The sequence below is a fragment of the Cucurbita pepo genome, chromosome 17, assembly GCF_057944985.1.
Source record: "Cucurbita pepo subsp. pepo isolate OVF chromosome 17, ASM5794498v1, whole genome shotgun sequence".
NCBI lineage: Eukaryota > Viridiplantae > Streptophyta > Magnoliopsida > Cucurbitales > Cucurbitaceae > Cucurbita > Cucurbita pepo.
Window position 1 is genome coordinate 11,292,228 of NC_141814.1, and position 13,321 is coordinate 11,305,548.

General features: G+C 33.2%; 2 protein-coding genes across 4 annotated transcripts; both read right to left on the reverse strand.

Annotated features, from left to right (window-relative positions):
* Positions 1–1,023: 1,023 nt before the first annotated feature.
* On the reverse strand, positions 1,024–4,826 carry LOC111778854 (delta(24)-sterol reductase). 2 transcript variants are annotated; one of them, XM_023658839.2, is made up of 3 exons: positions 4,663–4,826; positions 2,256–3,529; positions 1,024–1,756 (listed from the first exon to the last, which is right to left on the reverse strand). In XM_023658839.2, the coding sequence occupies exons 2-3, from the start codon at positions 3,501–3,503 to the stop codon at positions 1,304–1,306; spliced, it is 1,701 nt and encodes a 566-aa protein (XP_023514607.1). In that variant the 5' UTR covers positions 3,504–3,529; positions 4,663–4,826; the 3' UTR covers positions 1,024–1,303. The 2 variants fall into 2 exon arrangements, with proteins under 2 accessions (XP_023514607.1, XP_023514608.1); XM_023658840.2 differs by lacking the exon at positions 4,663–4,826 and adding an exon at positions 4,129–4,255.
* Positions 4,827–7,573: 2,747 nt separating this feature from the next.
* On the reverse strand, positions 7,574–12,217 carry LOC111778182 (pto-interacting protein 1). 2 transcript variants are annotated; one of them, XM_023657867.2, is made up of 8 exons: positions 11,888–12,217; positions 11,059–11,170; positions 10,361–10,602; positions 10,151–10,277; positions 9,626–9,899; positions 9,174–9,306; positions 9,006–9,092; positions 7,574–8,032 (listed from the first exon to the last, which is right to left on the reverse strand). In XM_023657867.2, the coding sequence occupies exons 2-8, from the start codon at positions 11,141–11,143 to the stop codon at positions 7,895–7,897; spliced, it is 1,086 nt and encodes a 361-aa protein (XP_023513635.2). In that variant the 5' UTR covers positions 11,144–11,170; positions 11,888–12,217; the 3' UTR covers positions 7,574–7,894. The 2 variants fall into 2 exon arrangements, with proteins under 2 accessions (XP_023513635.2, XP_023513634.2); XM_023657866.2 differs by having other exon boundaries at positions 10,361–10,614.
* Between the last annotated feature and the right edge of the window lie 1,104 nt (positions 12,218–13,321).

Here is a 13,321-nt window from a genome sequence, read left to right on the forward strand (position 1 = left end):
TAATGTCCTAAAATGAGTTGGTGTCCATTTAATTTTTATGAGCTTAAATTATGTTTTTTTTAGTGTCTTCTATTCTAAGTATTATTAATTAAATAATGATGTAATATACTTTTTAAACAAATATTGGTTGATTTAACATGACGTGATTTACTATATATATATATGAATGATAAAATAAAATGAATAAAGGCACAAAATAAAATGAAAATACAATATATTATATTGTTTATTATAGATTAGAAATGAGAGTTGAGAAATATAACTAAAAATTTTGAACTTTAGAATTATAAATCATGAGGCTAAATTTTTTACGAATTAAAACTTTTTTTTTCTATATATTTATTGAGACGATATGTCATACCGTTACAAGACGGACATGATCGATTGTGAGTTACTCAACTCCTGACCAACGTAGATGAAGCAATGAAAATCCAACTGCTGAAGTTGGAAGACGACTGTGAGAGAAATTAGTTGTTAAGGATATGTAATACTAAATTATAATTTACAATATATATCGTATCTGATATTTTATTATAGACAATTCATTTAGATATTGGACTTAGTGCGGGTGAAAATCTCTTTCCATAATTCTTTCCATTTATTACTGTTTCCATATTATTGTAATTTATTCGATTATAAATAAAAAACTTTCACACGCCATGAGTCCAATGATTTTAGCAAATATTACGAGGATCAAACAATTTTGGTGGTCATGGTTGGTAGTTGAATTTTTCTCTAATTTATCCAAAAAGGAAAAAGAGTAAGACATTTGTCCCAAACTTTAGCTAAAAATGGTCATTCAAGTGAGAGACATCAATCGACAATGACCGTTTTTTTCTCTCAATTATACCTATAAAGATTTATCAAATCTCCACAGCCATAAATACTACTAATTAATACTTCATTTATTTCAAGCTTTTTAAATTTCTAAGGTATCCATCCATAAATTCCTTTCCCAACATATCCATGAAGATCAGCATTTTTATTGCAAATCTTCATCAAACACTAGTCAGTCACCTCAGCTCATCAACATCTCATCTATTTCATAAAACAAAGCATCAAAGACAAACTCTGATGATAATCCATCAAGTTCGGCTGTTCATCAAACTACAACAATTTTCAAATTTCAAATCAACCTAGGCGGGTCAGACAGGCAACTCAGATCAGATCAGATCAGACATGAAAAAAAAAAACTACAAAAGCATCATTCAAAAATCTAAAAAAGGAGAAAAAAAATGTCAACAGGAAAATAAAAGAGGATTAAATAAGAAAACCCACCAGATATTTCAAGCTGGAAGTTGATTTAATTGGGTTGTTCCAGTTCAGCATAAGAGGTTTCAAGATGAGCTTGTTCAGCTTCCTTCACTTCCTTCTCAGTTTTCCGACCTTTCTTGGACTTGTAATACACTGTCATAAATGTTCCTACAGCGCCATATTTCTTCCTGCAGTACTCATAGTGTTCCGCATCAAACATCCTCCAGAAATCTTTCTCATTCAGTTCGGAAACTGCATATAGAGCCTGGAATCCATGGTTTTCCAGAAGCCATTTCTCCATTCTACGAACAGCCTCGGCGCCGTCGAAAACTTCACCCCTCAGGATAGGGCCTGGTGCATAGTACAGCCCAACATCTGTGTACATTTGAGCGTAATGCGTGTCTCCTTGTCGATGATGTAACTCGAATCCTGGTTCGGGATATATCATGGTTTTGACTGGAAGTTTGAAGAGTCTGTGTGGACAGAGCCAAACGGGGTAAACCTGTGCAAGAACACACCAACAAATTGCTGTTGTTAACCAAATCTGCATACTTCAATTGAAATCCACTTCAGATAGACTCATCAGCCACTTGCCTATAACCATCTCTAGTAAAAATACAAATCAATTTTATCCCTTATATCACACGTTTAATCTTTCAGCAATCAAATTTAAAGTCATATCTAATAAATCTCTAAACTTTTATACTCATGACTACGAAGTCTATAAATTCTAGAAGTATCGAATAAAGTCCTATATTTTTTATTTTGTGTTTAATAGAGATCTCTAGCTTGTTAGATATTTTTTAGAATTGGATAGATTTTATCCTATTAGATTTGTGACAAGGGATTTGTATTTTAAAACACAAAGTTGAGCACTTGATGGTATTGGATAACTTTGAAGTTTAAAAACTTGCACAAAACTTAAAGTTTAGGATCAATGTTCAACATTCAATGATTAAACTTGTAATTTAACCATGAATGTTTAAGATGAAGAGCAGTACCTCCAACTCACGATGAGCCCACTCCAAAGCATCCGGAACCTTGTAAAGAGGAACAAGCATATCTTGAATAACATGCATTTCATGATAATAATTCCTGATAGCTTCACCTTGAGTAGCTTTGAGCAGAGAAACTTTGGGAGGCATCATCCATCCAAATAAAAATCTGAACCACCATTGATCTGCAAATGGAAGAATAAGCTTACCCTCCCAATACAAAGACCTTGTGTGCCTATGATAATAATCCCTCGTAGGAATATACTCCACAAACTCCCCTTTCTTGAGTGCTGTAGATGCATGCTGATAGAACCACGGTTTGAACCACCATCCAATTTGATTGATCACATTTCCCTTTCTCTTGGCCTCTACTTTGGAGGCATATCTACCTGTCATGACAACAGCTTCAGAAGGAGTGTAAATCATAGTTTCAACAAAGTCAGGAACCTTTTCTGGGTTATCTTGATCTCCATCTCTAGGTGCAAGAGAATCCATATAAGCTTGTCCTATCTCTTTTAAAGTCCCTCTAAAAGGTTTATATGTAACTTTCATATACTCCTTAACTGGTATAAGCTTAATCTCAGCAGCAACAAGAAGGCCAATTGTTCCTTGGGACCATGGGATCGCATAGAAAAGATCTGAGTACTCATTATCTTTAGTAGCTCTAACAACCTGGCCATCAGCTAGAACAACCTCGTAAGCAACAACAGTGTCCGAGAACAAGCCATAGAGATGGGAGCTTCCTTCAATTCCATAGCCATTGATGAGTCCTCCAACAGTAAGATCATCAAGTTCAGCAACTACAGCAAGAGAAAGATTGAGTGGAACAGTGGCTCTACTGATTTGTCCCATGTTCACAAGGGGCTCAACTTTGGCAATCATTTTCTCTTGGTCAATATCCAAAATGTTCCGAAAAGCTGATAAATCAACCTCAAAATGGCGTGCTCTTTTATAGTCGACATTTCGCATTCCAACAGCAATCCATGGTTTTCGAGCTGTGCAAACAAGTCCATCCTTTGCTGGGTTCCTCTGTTTAAGGCGCTTTACAACTTTCTCGACATTTTCATCATGTTCCTTTTGGCGTTTCTTGTAGGACTTCCAGGCAGATCTGACATCTCCAAGATATGTGAAGAAGTATAGGCAGAATGATATAGGAAGGACAACAAAAATAACTAAAATCCATCGGAATTTCACAAAGTAGTCCACCCAGACCTTCTTCCTCTTTGGACGCAAAGGAACCTCTAAATCTGACATTGTGCTACACGATTATGCCTTCAATGCTGTAACAATGAAGACAAATGGTCAAAATGGTTGCAAAAATATCTCACATTTTTAAATCAAGAGTGAAATTTCATCAAGAATGGCCTCTACAAAAAGATTGTACGCCACTACCGAGAAAAAAAAGAGGGTTTATTAAGTGACATTGAAAAAAACAGAAACAAAAGGAATGTTCAAATGCGTTTCAGCATTTTGAAGGAAAGAAAGCCCATATAGTCTATTTAACCGCATATCATGTTCATTCATCAGAAACAAGAACTTATTTATGATTTATCAGACACAAAAACTTATTAATGCAGGCGTTTGAAGCAATTATTCCAAGAGTAGATACAATCAACCTAATATTTTTTTGCTCAGAGAGAAAAAAAATAAAATAAATTAAGGAATGAAACTAAATTCCTCGTGCAACGGTATCTGGCACAGATAAAAGAATAAAATATAAAATTAGAGGAGTGGATTCTCCCTCAATTTCTCAGCAACCAAACAGAGGGAAAACAGAGAAAGCAGCACTAAGATCACTCATTCACAAACACGAAAACGAAGGATTAAAATGTTGCATCAGCATTCAGCAGCAGTTTGGGCGAAGAAGCTGAGAGGTTACCGGCGAGGAATAAATGTGAAACAGAAGAACAAAAAAATCGAAGCGTAAAGGCGTGTGTAAAAGCCGAGAAAAAAAAAGTTGCAAACGGAGAATGAAGATGAAAATCGAAGTAAGAGTAGGTCAGAAGCAAAATTATACAAAATAAAACCAACAATCAAACCTAATGAACTCTGATCCTCAATTATAATTCCACTTCAAAAGGAAAGAAACAAAAAAAGTGAAAGAAATCCAAGGCAGATCGATGCTTCAACAGTAAAAAATTCATGTACTAATCATACAAGTTTCTCTTTCGTTTTCGAGTGAATAAAACAACTTCAACCAAAAAAAATCGCGCCATTCGTTTACAGAAAAAAAAGAGAAAACAAGATACAAGATGGAAATGATGACTCCTAGAAGTAATAACACCATACTTTTAAAAGCGTAAAGAGAGAGATGAAGTTTTAGAAATGCAAGAACAGAAACTGAAAAATAGAAGAAAAAAAATGTTCGGATTACAGAGGATCATGAGTTTCACGGCTGAAGTAAGAACACTACCAGAAGCTGCGACGGCAATGGCGACGGGGAGATGAACGACGGCGGAAGAGTGAAGGAAGAGAGTGATCAGAGGGACAGACGTTTTATTGGCGCGCTCTTCATCTCTCTCTCTCTCTCTCTGTCCCTATTGAATTATGACTGCACCTGTTCCTTATTAATTATCTTCCCATTAACCTCTGTGAATTTTAAATAAATAAATAAATAAATAAATATAGAAAAAGCGAAATTTTACTTTTTTTAAAAAAAATTAATAAACAAAATTCAACAGTTTATGTGGGTCCCAATGTCCATGCATTATTGATGTGGCATAATTTTATTGGTTAAAATATTTTAAGCAAGCTTTTTTTTTTTTTTTTTTTTTTATTGAATTATATAAAATAAAATCTATATATAATCATTAATATTTGATATAGATTTCAAAATATAATATTAATTTTTATTAATTTATGAATGGTACATATTAATTTAAACATTTTAGATTAATTTTAATAGATATTTAATTATAATTTGTTTACAAAAAAAAATTAAGTTAATTAGTAAAAAATTAAATATTATATTTTTGTCCGAATAAAAATAATAAAAATAACAGTACTTCTCAACAAATTTCTTCCCGACTCTATAAAATAAAATAAAAAAATAGGGTCACAAGACCTTCGATTGACCATGGGGCAACGTTCTTAACCCAACTCACGTACTGCTTAAATAGACGAACAACTCAACTTTTGGAGCATACTGCATCGCCAAGTGGCGTCCCCACCTTCATGCAGTATATCATTGACAGTCCCTCGTGAGTGCAACACGTTGAAGACGGTTGAAATGACTACTTCTGAGAAATTGAGATGCGTCTAGAAATTCATCCAACTTCGCACCTTCGGGTATGAACTGCAAATGTGCTTATCTTCGGGGAGAAAGAGCGAATTAGCATTTTTTATTTTAAAATGTATTAAATAGTTTTTGCATTTTTTATTTTAAAATTTTGCCAATAATCAACAAATACGACAAAAATCCAACAAACCTCCAAAAAATTCAAATAAAAAAGTCAAAATTAATTATTTATTTTTTGAAAAAATTTAATATAAACTATTTGAATTAGTTATCAATTTTCTTCCGAATATAATATTTTAATAATTTAGTTAATTTATAACTCAATAAATGTAGCATTGATTTTTTATTTATTTATAAAAAGTATTAAATAAATATTTAAAAGGTTGAATAGCACAAGAATAATTTTAAAAAAAATGAAGGACTAGAATGAAATAATTGAATAATGGAGGGACTAAAATGCAATTAAAAGAAAGCTTTTCAGAAAGTAAGCAGGCATGTGCATCATTCAACTCTGATGTTACCTATCAATGCAGGAGATATTATGCAGATACTGCTGCCACCTCACAAATTTAAAATAAACCTTTTTATTATTATTATTATTATTATTATTATATTTTACTCTAATTTTTTTAATTCAATCAAATTATATTTTAAATCAGATTAAAAATAAAACTATTATAATTCAATATATTATTGTTGATGAAATTTGAATAAAAAATAATTATAATATATATATTTTTAAAAAGATATAGGGTCTTTATTGTTTAATTAATCTAGCTAATCATCATTAATACTTGAATTGTTCATAACCTCTTGAACAAGAAGTGATGGTTTGTTAATTAAATTTGGCATAATTATGGTTAATTAATTAATTAATTAATATTACTAAATCATCATTAAATCACACATTCACCTCCTTCCCATATAATTGAATTTCTCTATAATTGTACAAACAATATGTTTCACTAAATAAATACACCTTATTATTATGATGGTTGGCTACAAAAATAAATTATAAATTAATTGTTTAGAAATTACTTGGTGGTGAAAAGCTTAAAATTACTTAATAATTCATTATGAATCATTTATTACTAAATTATTGATAACTTTAAATTACTTTTTTTACCTCTAAAAACCACTAAAATAGTAAACTAATGATTAAAGAGAGATTTAGAGTTTGGCTAAAAAATTATATTACAACTTTGTGACATTTTATTAAAAAATTGTTAAACATCATTTTAGTTTCTAAATTTTTTAGAACAATATATAATAAATCTTAAAAGAATATTTGGTTAAAATACAATTTTACTGCCCATTTTTATATTTTCAAATATTTAATTTAGTCATTATACTTTTAATAAATCTTAAAATAGTCTATAGCATCAATAGAAATTAATTTTATTTTCCAATATATAGAAGAAAATAGTTTGAAGCTAAGTTTTTTTTTTTGGTGTACATGCGTTTTAAAAAACCAACCCAAATTTTATTTACTAGATAAGTAATTTTCAAAAACTTTTTTTTTTTATAATTTGGTTAAATATTCAGATGGTTAGACGAACACGACTCTACACAGTGGTATAATATAGTCCACTTTGAGTATAAGCTCTGATGGCTTTGCTTTGGGCTTCCCCAAGAGGCCTCATATCAACCGAGACAGTATTCTTTGTTTATAAATCCATAATCATTCCATAAATTAGCCTATGTGGGACTTTCATTATCTAACACAAATGTTTTATTAAGAGAAAATTATAGCAGAGAATTGTTGTTAAAAAAAAAAAAAAAAACTAAAATGGTTATAAAAAATTGGTATACACATAATAAAATGTCGATTGTTTTTTCAGAATTTTATATATATATATATATATAATAATTATTTGGAAAAGATGTAGAAGATAGATAACAAAATAATAATGAAAATTTAAAAAAGAAAAAAGAAAAAGTAAAATAGTTAAATAAAATTTGAAGTGTTGGGGTCCAAACTGAAAAAGAAAAGGAAGGGACGTGCAATGTGTCAGAAGTAAAAGGTGTTGGGTTTCGTCTTTTCAGCCCCGTGAAGCTAAGAAAGAAAAAACATAAACAAATAATAGAATGAAAAGGCTAAAAAAAGCTCCACTTTTTTTGCCCTTTTTTCCCTTTCAATTTTGTGGTCGAAAATGGGCCATCATGCACGTGGGTTGTGAAGATGCTAAGCAGGCAGCAGCAGGGCACACAAACGAGAGAGCCTAAACCCCACTCTCCACACCCTCATAATATATCACATAAATTCATCATTGTGTATATTTCACTGTTTTTGCTAACAAATTTTGATTTCATCGCCACCTTAACTCCTTGGTAATATTACAATTTGCAGATTGAACCCAGAAAAATGCCCACAGGAATGAATAGAGAGAGAGATAGAGATAGAGATTTACTGTTTAGAGTTTTGGCGCTCTCCACCAGGACCAGGTCGGGGATTTAACAGAGGCTGCAGTGCTTTGACCACTACACTCATGTTTGGCCTGAAATCTGCTTCATATTGAATGCATAATGCAGTAACGGCTGCAAACTGCAATGGAATCAGAGAAAAAGGAGTTGTTCAAGGTTGGATTACGTAATACATTCTGCAAAAAGGATCTGCACGTTTCTGTTTCATGAAAGAGATGGAGATGAATTTTATGAAAAGTAGCAGCAGCATCGCTGTTGTCTGTGTGTGCTTGTAAATTCAAAACCACCTCCTTTTTAGGCTATTAAAAATAAAGAATTTGACATTCTTGGTGATGTGGGGTCTCCTTTTGTATTTCACATTCGTTCTGTACCAACCAGTTTTCATTATTTCACTTTTTAACTATGCCATTCTAAGACTAAAACTTGTTGGGAATGGTTGGGAGAAGAGTATCTCATCACCTAATTAAGTGGTTGATAATGAGTTTATAAGTAATGAATACATCTACAAGCCATGAGAGCTTATGCTCAAAGTAGATAATATCATAACAATGCCATGAGAGCTTATGCTCAAAGTAGATAATATCATAACATTGTGGAGACTTGTAGTTTCTAACATGGTATCAGAGTCATGTTCTTAATTTAACTATGTCAATAGAATCCTCAAATGTCGAACAAAGGGTGTACTTTGTTCGAGGGGAGGATTGTTGGGAGAGTAGTCTCACATCGGCTAATTAAGAAGTTGATCATGGGTACATAAGTAAGTAATACATCTCCATTGGTATAAGGTAGGATGTACTTTGTTCGAGGAAAGGGAAGTGTTGGGAGAGGAGTCCTACATCGGCTAATTAAAGGGTCGGTCAAGAGTTTATAAGTCAGGAATACATCTCCATTGATATGAGGCATTTCCGGGAAACCAAAGTAGACAATATCATACCATTGTATACCATTGTGAAGATTCGTGGTTCCTAAGAAAATTTTTGTGATAGAGGTTGCTCAATTGACTTGGGAGGGTACTCACACACAATCAAGCAAACACACACACTTACAAGAGAATATCAAAAAACAAGAAATGAATAGTGTGGCCTTATGAGTACCTTTGCAACTGACTTGGGAGGGTACTCATCTCGTAGTTTTGCGTCAACACATTGATTAACTTTGTCCTCGCAAAGTTTAGGCGTGGCCTGAAAACATTTCAAGACTTCCTGATCTCAAGCTCAGAAGCTGGATAAATGGAGAGAGAAGAGTATAGCACAAAAACATACCCATGTCACAAGGCTTTGCTGTCCTCGAGGCAATGTGTGATCAACAGGCTTTCTTCCTGTCAAAAGTTCAAGCAGGATGACACCAAAGCTGTACACATCACTCTTGGCATTCAAGTGTCCAGTCATTGCGTATCTGCAATTTTCAAAATGGGAACCACCCACAACACTAGCTTATTGGTAAAATGGTTACATTGAAACTTGGAAGAATTATAGATAAGGAATTGACGAACCCGTATCTTCCTTTAGGTTATATCAATAAGAACATTCAAGTGTTAAAAATCTTTTTTAGTTTTGATTTTGTTAAAAGATCTCAATGAGTCTGTTAAGTTGTTGTATGGGTTATCAAAGTGATTTCAGAAGTTAGATCAATGAGCCACGGCAAGTTTCTTTAGTTTCAAAATACAGACGAGTGAAAATAGCCCTGAAGTATAAGAAAATTAGAATCAACTTACTCAGGAGCATGATAACCAAAGGTTCCAAGAACACGAGTGGAATGAAGGCGTGCAGCCATATCAGGGGCTTGGTTTGACAAATCAAAGTCGGCAATCTTCGCCAAATAATCATCAAATATTAAAACATTGCTGGATTTTATGTCTCGATGGGTGATACGGGGATCAGCCTTTTCATGCAAATACTCCAACCCCCTTGCAGCACCTACAGCAATTTTTACTCTTTCTGTCCAGGAAAGAACAGGGCCAGGTTCTGCTCCTTTGACTCCTTTCCTCCCTGCATCAGACACATGCCTTAATAATTTCAATCAGCCTTCAAAGAATGAGTCAAAACATAAAATTAGAGAACATGCAACCTCAAATTGCTCTCCATCGGGTTGCATTAGTAAGCACTTCATTATGCTCAGCAGGACAGGTTTTGCTTTTTTCAGGAAAAATTAAAGACAAGTACAAAGGAAGCTCATGCATCCAACAACCCAACAGTTCATAAGCTACGAACTATCACAGTCTAAGAACAATCGTATGTACCGTGTAAAATGTCATGAAGAGATCCATTTGAAGCATACTCGTATGCAAGGATTCGATTATTGCCATCCACACAGTATCCAATTAAATTTAGAAAATTGTCGTGCTTTAGTCTTGAAGCCATGGAAACCTATTAGTTTGAGCAATAAGTCAATCCATATGGTGACAACTATTTTTTTAAAAAAGAACTTGAATCAGTGTGGTCAAGAGAACCTGGGATAAGAATTCATCATCAGGTTGTTTGCTGGCATCCAAGTTTTTGACTGCCACAGTCTGCCCATTTGTAAACACCCCATAGTATACTCTACCGTATGAACCCTCTCCAATCAAACATTGAGCATCAAAATTTTTCGTAATTGCCTTTAGTTCCTGAAATGATATGGCAGGGACTTCAATTGGTCGCATCTTCACAGGACTCCTAGGTGCAGTTTGCTGCTTGTATCTTTCATCACTTCCTGCATGACGGCCTTTCAATTTTGTCAAATGACTGAGGATTTATCAAATTATAAGAACAAAATTCGAACTTCTATAACTATGTGAACTAAACTATAACTTTCTACCCACGGAGGAACCAAAATTTAGATTGAACCGATTACATTATAACCTTTACAATTGGATAAATTTAACAACAAAAACAGAAACATGAGAGGATTCTGAATTTCATACAGAACACATATACAAGAAAGTGCAAATTGAATCAAACAGATCTCAGTCGCATTAAATGTTCTATAGAAATAAAGCCCGACATCCTCCCTAATACACAAAAGGAGCATTATAAATGTGATGATAATATTTCAAACATGCATAACATAAAGTCCATGTTAAATCCAGAAGATCCAGTAAGTTCTGTATAATGCAATTATGATATGAGGATATCTCGTCCTCACTGCAATTAAAATCTTTACAATTACCTGCTGAAGCTTTTACCGGGTACATGCTGCTGTTATCAGCAGCCATCTGGATAGCATCTTCTTTGCAGCAACCAAAACATCCCATTGTTTTCTTTGCTCACGGACGTGCCAACTGATGCCAAGAACAGTAAGTTCATAAAAATTAATAGAAATCTTTGTCCATTTCCAAAAGCAAAAGTAGTCGTTTGAACCACCAATTACTTTCTTTTCTTCGTCTAAAAAGTGTATTGTTTAGATAGAACAAAAAACGAAAAGTAGTGCCATTGTTGTTGGAACAGGTGGCCAACAAGCTTACAAACGGAAGGCATTACCGAGTGTCAGAAAGTATTCAAGAAGTATTAACCAGAAATGTGTCCAACTTCACATGAAGAACTCAAACCACCACTAGAGAACAGGAAATTAAACAAATACGAATCCTAAAAAATTAACCAACATTCCTGAACATCATACTAAAGAAATAAGTACTCGCAAGAATGCTCATGAACATTGGCTTCGAATTCAAAAGTTTTCCCTAGTTACATCAAACGAACAAGTAAAATGATCCAATAAAAAAAAACGATCCTAAGAGCTCCGTAAACGCTTTACGTTCATGCAGTTTCAGCAAAAAAAAAAACTCGTTATCAAGATTAATATACCAATCACCGAAGAGAAAAGACGAGATATCACTTCGTCGATCACAACTCGAATTCTCACTAACAACAAATCAAGCTCAATTTCCAAACCTAGTAAAGCAATAAACTCAACATCATGCAAGTTCCTTAACATTTTAAGAAAAAAGAATCACCAATTCTCAACACGAAGCCAAAATTCACAAGAACTCGATTCTTACCGCTGATCAGATATCAAATTCGACGGAAACAAGACCTCCAAACTTCAATCAGAGTAACGACACCTTCGCGCTCAGTGCAGGAGACTGATATATATATATATAAAAGGAAGCGAAAACAACGAAGCAGCCGCCTGCTTCGTGGAACGGAGTCGTTGTCGAGCTTTCTTTGACTTGACTTTGTTAAACTCCGCCGGTCGTCTCCTACTTTCTATCAAATTTCCAGTCGAACTTAGCTTTCTCCGTCGACTTCCGTTCGCATTACGCATTCACACAGAGCCGCTTAGTTTAATCTTCATCCATCAATTCCCGACAGCAACTCCAAGCAAACACCATTTTCGGGTCAACAACTCGTAGATAAACAAATTCGAAGCCTCCACTCCAACTTCGAATTTCAGCCGTTGATCTTTGATCAGAATTTGGCCATCGCGTACAAAAGATCGACGGCTGAGGATGCTTCGAAGGAAGGTGCCAACTGCTGGATGACGTGGCAGAATGTTATTGACAGAGAGCTGTGGTTGAATTAATCGCAAAACGACAAGTTCGTTCGTTCATAGGATATTAAATAATTTTGATTAATATAAAAATATTAGAGGAATATTCAAAATTGGAAATTAAATAAAATGGTGTAAGCAAACTATTTAAAATAATTAATTTAAATTTAGTTAATTTATTTGCTAAATATTTAAATTCTTTTAAGAAAATATATTTTTGAAATTTATTTGTATGGTCAAATTTAAAATATATATATATATATTTAAAAGTTCATATTTTTATTTATATATTTTATAGTCAAAGTTGAATATACATTAAATAAAAAAGAATGATAAATTTTTTTTATTTTAAAATATTATTTATAATAAACTTTAAATATATAAGAGAATAAAATAAATAAAATGGAATTAAAAAACAAACCAACTTGAATTATAATTAAAAGACTTTATAATCCACTTGCCTCAATTAGGGCTGGCATTTGACGTGACCTGTTACATGTCAATTAATTTGTGCATTTTTTTAATTAATTTATCAAAATGGTTGGGCCTTTAGGCCCAATATTGTCTAGCAAGCAGGCCCATTTCTAGCTCCAAGAGACGCCATGGAAAATTTGATTTACACAAATGTTATAATTAATGAAAATTCAAAAATTAAAATAATAATAATAAATGAGCTTATTTTTGGTGTATAATTTTATATTCTAGGTAATGATTTACATGTTTATTGAGAAACCCGAGTATATATTTGAACTGAGCGATTATTCTCATGTTATTTACATTTGTTCTTGACGGAAAGTAAGTTGGTAGTTCGGGTGTAGCTGTGTCGCGTATTTTTTCTTAACAGTAATTGACATGCACTCATCCGCAGAAAGTTACATTTGTTGTACTAAGAAAATTAAGACTTTGATGATCGCTGACATTGCAGGGTAACGATAAACTAGAC

What these genes read in the sequence shown, in the direction of transcription:
- LOC111778854 (XM_023658839.2), bottom strand. Translation starts at nt 3,503, where the DNA reads ATGTCAGATTTAGAGGTTCCTTTGCGTCCAAAGAGGAAGAAGGTCTGG. An exon ending in GGGCTCATCGTGAGTTGGAG is followed by an intron (nt 1,757 to 2,255) that starts GTACTGCTCTTC and finishes GTTCTTGCACAG; the next exon opens with GTTTACCCCGTTTGGCTCTG.
- LOC111778182 (XM_023657866.2), bottom strand. Translation starts at nt 11,143, where the DNA reads ATGGGATGTTTTGGTTGCTGCAAAGAAGATGCTATCCAGATGGCTGCT. An exon ending in ATGATGAATTCTTATCCCAG is followed by an intron (nt 10,278 to 10,360) that starts GTTCTCTTGACC and finishes TCAAACTAATAG; the next exon opens with GTTTCCATGGCTTCAAGACT. An exon ending in TTTGGTTATCATGCTCCTGA is followed by an intron (nt 9,307 to 9,625) that starts GTAAGTTGATTC and finishes TGAAAATTGCAG; the next exon opens with ATACGCAATGACTGGACACT.